The sequence below is a fragment of the Amaranthus tricolor genome, chromosome 16 (assembly GCF_026212465.1).
Source record: "Amaranthus tricolor cultivar Red isolate AtriRed21 chromosome 16, ASM2621246v1, whole genome shotgun sequence".
In the NCBI taxonomy this organism is placed as follows: Eukaryota; Viridiplantae; Streptophyta; class Magnoliopsida; order Caryophyllales; family Amaranthaceae; genus Amaranthus; species Amaranthus tricolor.
Genome location: NC_080062.1, coordinates 21,046,290 through 21,050,910, shown reverse-complemented (window position 1 = coordinate 21,050,910; position 4,621 = coordinate 21,046,290). Strand labels below are relative to the sequence as shown.

Below are 4,621 nucleotides of genomic sequence, written 5' to 3'. Positions count from 1 at the left end.
CATAGGATTCGGCCACGGTCAAAAAGGAGCTGGACAAGGTGCCCAGTGAAGGGGAGGCTCTCCGGCTTCTCGAGGAGAGAAGGAGGGTTCACATCCCTGATGAATCTAAGAGGGTGATCCCTCTCCAGAAGGAAGTGAATGAGAAGAAAGAGAAGAAGGAGAGAAAGAGGAAGAGAGACTCCTCCTCCCATGCCAAAAGTGCCACGAAGAAAACTTCCGTGGACACTATAAGGACGGCTGTGCCTCTACAGGTGAGGTCGGCGGAGGGGGAGGTGTCTACCCCTCTGGTTAGGGTGGCGGCTGTCTCCAACAAGGGCAAGGAGAAGGTGGGGGAGTCAGCTGCGGCCCCGGAATCACATATCGCAGAGGTGTATCGTCGTCGTGAAGTCTTGCCCTTCAGATACAACACCTTATTTACAGACTTGGGGCATAAGGGCATGATTACTCGATTCAACAGGGCGATTTTGCACTTAGTTAGCAAACTGGATGTCGATCATTTGGAGTCCCTGTCTCCCTACGATAGAGTGCGTCAATTCCAAGCTTCCGCGGCTGAGGTAACATCATCTATTCTTGCTTTTCTTTAGTCATCTATACATGGATTTTAATCTTGGTTATTTTGCAGAGCTTTCTAAGGTTGACCTTCGAGCTAAACTTGAGCCGTCAAAGTGTCGCGGACAAGGAGACCTTGGCGGCCTTGACCTCCCGCTGCGATGAGCAGAATTAGAAGCTCAAGAAGCTCCGACAAGATCTGGGCGAGCTGCCGGGCTTAAAAGAAAAACTGGCCAAGTGCGCCGAACTAAAGGAGTGCTTGGTCAGGATTGAACAGTGGCGGGAGAGGGCCAAGAAGTAGCTGGAAGGGGCCATCGGAAGCTTGGATGCGGCCTCTAATATGTCTGCCACCCTCGGCCATGAGGTCGGGCGCCTGATGGACGTTCACGCCAGGCTGGTTTATCAAAACCAGTATCTTATTCAACAGGTGTCAGATGATCTGGCTAAGTTTAAGACCTTGCTATCCGCGGCTAAGGTGTACAAACTTCGCTCGGAAAGACGAGCCCGGATAGCTAGGGATTGGCTGATCTCGGATGAGCCAGAGGCGTCAAGTTTTTTGGGAGATCTGACGACCGAGTTGATGGAAGCCAACTCTAAGATCAGCGATGAGAAATATCGTCTGGCTGCCGCGGAGTTAGGCGTAGACTTCGATTCTCTCCAAAAAATGGTCAATCAAAAGGTAGACGAAGCTTTGACTAACCTAGCTTCGGTTTTAGAGCGGGAGTCGGCGGTACTGATCCATCCCGCTTGGGACATGGAGGAGGAGAGGGCCTGGTCGGAGAAAGTTGATATGGAAGCTGAAAAGGAGGCATTATGCCTCGACCTAGACAAGCTGGCCCTATCTCCTCCTTCGGCCCTGGATGTCCCTGAGAACTTGGCGCTCTCTAAGCTAGAGAGTTTGTGCTTAGATTTATCTAATTTGCTAATTGATGAGGGAAAGAACCTCCAAGGCTTATCCAAGGATTTATCTGAGATCGAGGTGGAGCCGTTTAATGTTGAAGAATTTGTGAGCTTCACCCCGAGTCTCGACGAGGGAATGGTGGGGTCTCCACAGTTGCCGCCTCAAGACCCTGAAGGGGATGTTGACGCCTTCTTGAATGACGTTTGAACTTTTTATAATTTGAACTGTAATTTGATGAGTTTGTAATTTGATTTAATTTGGCATTTGAATATTTTGGGCCTTGTAATTTGAATAACGATTTGTTAGTCTATATATTGATGATTTTTGACATTTTAAATATTTATGGTCGGGATACTTTGAATATATTTTGAATGTCCGGTTTATGGTCCGCGGATTCCCACCGGCCAAAATGGAGAATGCCGAGTTTCAAATTTACTTATAATAAATTTGATCATTGGACCCCTTTCTGTCGGATTTATATGAATCATTGATTTTAACTTTGATTGATTTTGATCTTGGGACCCCTTTCAAAGGGTCCGACTTGTCGAGTTCACTGATTTCTTTGTGGAAAGTACTAATTTTAATAAGATTTGCAATATTTGAAAACTAGATAATGAGAAAGTAGAATATAACCGAATATGTGTGAATGCTGAAGCTTTGAAGTTGGATAGTCTGAAAATACTGAAATTTCTGCTATATTGATATTGAATTTGTAATCGACGACGAAGATGAGAACTATGAAAATGTAAATGATAACACGACTTGACAAGTTGGTATTTGAATGAAACTAGTGATTATTGACTGTGGCCTCTTGCGAATCTTACTAAATGTAGTATTTCTTCAAGTGATCTCCATTCCACGGACGGGGTAATTTCTTTCCTTTTACGTCTTCCAATTCGAACGTCCCTGGTTTGATGACGCAGATAACTTTGAATGGGTCATCCCAGTTGGCTTCTAGCTTTCCTTTCTCTACTATCTTTCCTGTAGCTTCGATTTTGCGGAGGACGAAGTCACCAACTTGAATACATCTTGTTTTGACATGACGGTTGAAGTTACGGACCATCTTCTGTTTTTGGGCTATCAATTTTAACAGGACATTCCCCCTTGTCTCTGGTAGTAAATCCAAGTTTGTTCTTTTTTTCTAGTTCGTTCTCGCTGTGCGAGTAGTAGGTGACTCTCGCGGAGGGTATACCTATTTCTACGGGGAGCACGGCTTCAGACTCGTATACCAGGGAGAATGGGGTATGTCTCGTTGCTTCTTTGATTATTGTTCGGCTTGCCCATAGAATGTCGGGTAGTTCTTCATCCCAAATGCCTTTTGCCCCTTCCACTTTCTTTTTGATGCCGTTCAAAATTTCCTTGTTCGCTGACTCGACCTGGCCATTGGTTTGAGGTCGGGATACTAAACTGAATTGGATTTGAATGTTGAATCTGTCTCAGTACTCTATTGTGTGCTTGCTGACAAACTGTCTCCCATTGTCGGAGATGATTACGCGAGGAATACCATATCTCGTGATGATATTTCGCCATATGAACTGGCAGACTTGCTTGTCTGTAATCGAACTAAGGGCCTCGGCTTCCACATATTTGGTAAAATAATTGATAGCCACGATGACGAACTTTCGTTGTCCCTTGGCTGGTGGGAAGGGGCCAAGGAGATCTATACCCATTTGTCAAAAGGTAGGACAGCTTGAATGGCGAACAAATAGTTAGATGGTTATCTTCCTATCTTTGAATGATACTGGCATTGGGGAAATCGCTTGATCAGTGCTTCAGCATCACCTTTGAGAGAGGGCCAGTAGTATCCACTTCTAAGGACTTTGCCAATTACAGTTCGTACTCCTTGGTGTATTCCATATCCGCCTTCGTGTATTTCGCGAAGGATGTAGTTTCCTTCTTCAGGAGAAACACACTTCAAAAGGGGATGTGTATATGATTTTTTGTAAAGCGTTCTTTCGTGGAGTTTGAACCATCCGACCCTTTTTTGGAGTATTTTTGCTTCACCCTCATCTTGGGGAAGCGTCTGATTTTGCAAGTATTTAATGTATGGTTCCATCCACGTCTCTGATCTGTCGATGGTATCGACCATGAAGTTAATGCTGGGGTTAGGAAGCACCTCCCAGATGATATCACGAGCCGCGAATGTTTCAGCTGAGCTGACGAGTTTTGCCAGGGAGTCGGCTTGTGCGTTTTGGGACCTTCGGATGTGAACCAATGTGAATTTGTCAAACTTCTTGATAAATTCTCGTACTTCCTGTAAATACATCTTCATGCTTTCATCTTTGGCCTCGAATTCCCCGTTCACTTGCCTGACTATCAATTGGGAGTTGGAAAAGGTGGATAAGGATTTAGCCCCGGCTTCATGGCATATTTTAAGCCCCAAGAGTAGTGCTTCATATTCTGCCTCATTATTAGATGCCGCAAACTCGAATTTGACTGCTCTTTCTATGCGAACCCCGGCGGAAGATACAATTAGAAGTCCTGCTCCGCTTGCTGATTGCGTGGAGGACCCATTTACATACAACTTCCATTCTTGATTGGCTTCGGGATGATGAGGGATGGTACTTTCAGCAATGAAGTCAGCCAGGGCTTGGGCTTTGATTGCCGTTCGTGGCTCGTATTCAATGCCAAAATCTGCTAGTTGATTAGCCCAGTCCGCGACGCGGCTTGATTTGTTCTTCCCTTCCAGAATCTTTTTCAAAGGTTGGCTGATTCGGACGGTGATCTGGTGGGATTGGAAGTACGGTTTCAATTTCCTACTTGCCATCACGACTGCGAATAAGACCTTCTCCATTTCGCTGTAGTCTGCCTCCGAGCCTCGAAAGGCATGACTTACGTAGTATATGGGGAACTACTTCTTTTCTCTTTCAGCGACTAATACTCCTGACAGTGAGTATTCGGAGACCGAGACATATAAGACTAGATTTTCCCCGTTGATGGGTGAAACTAGTTTTGGCAAAGAGGACAGGTGCTCTTTTAACTGGTGGAAGGATTCCTCAGCTTCTCTTGTCCATTCGAACTTGCTTTGTTTTAGGGTTTTGAAGAAGGGCGAACATTTATCCGCGGACTTGGATAGAAATCTCCCTACGGAGGCCACACATCCAGTTAGCTTTTGGGCTTCTTTCACAGATGTAGGGGATTTCATATCTTGAATAGCCCGGATCTTGTCTG

At 45.4% G+C, this 4,621-nt stretch overlaps 1 protein-coding gene across 1 annotated transcript; it reads right to left on the bottom strand.

Moving 5' to 3' along the window:
* Positions 1 to 3,167: 3,167 nt before the first annotated feature.
* LOC130802623 (uncharacterized) lies at positions 3,168 to 4,244 on the bottom strand. The gene has a single exon (XM_057666630.1). It carries the CDS (start codon positions 4,242 to 4,244, stop codon positions 3,168 to 3,170), a length of 1,077 nt encoding a protein of 358 aa, XP_057522613.1.
* Positions 4,245 to 4,621: the final 377 nt, after the last annotated feature.

Bases quoted from the DNA above. Each gene is read 5' to 3' on its own strand.
- LOC130802623 (XM_057666630.1), bottom strand. From the start codon at position 4,244: ATGGAGAAGGTCTTATTCGCAGTCGTGATGGCAAGTAGGAAATTGAAA.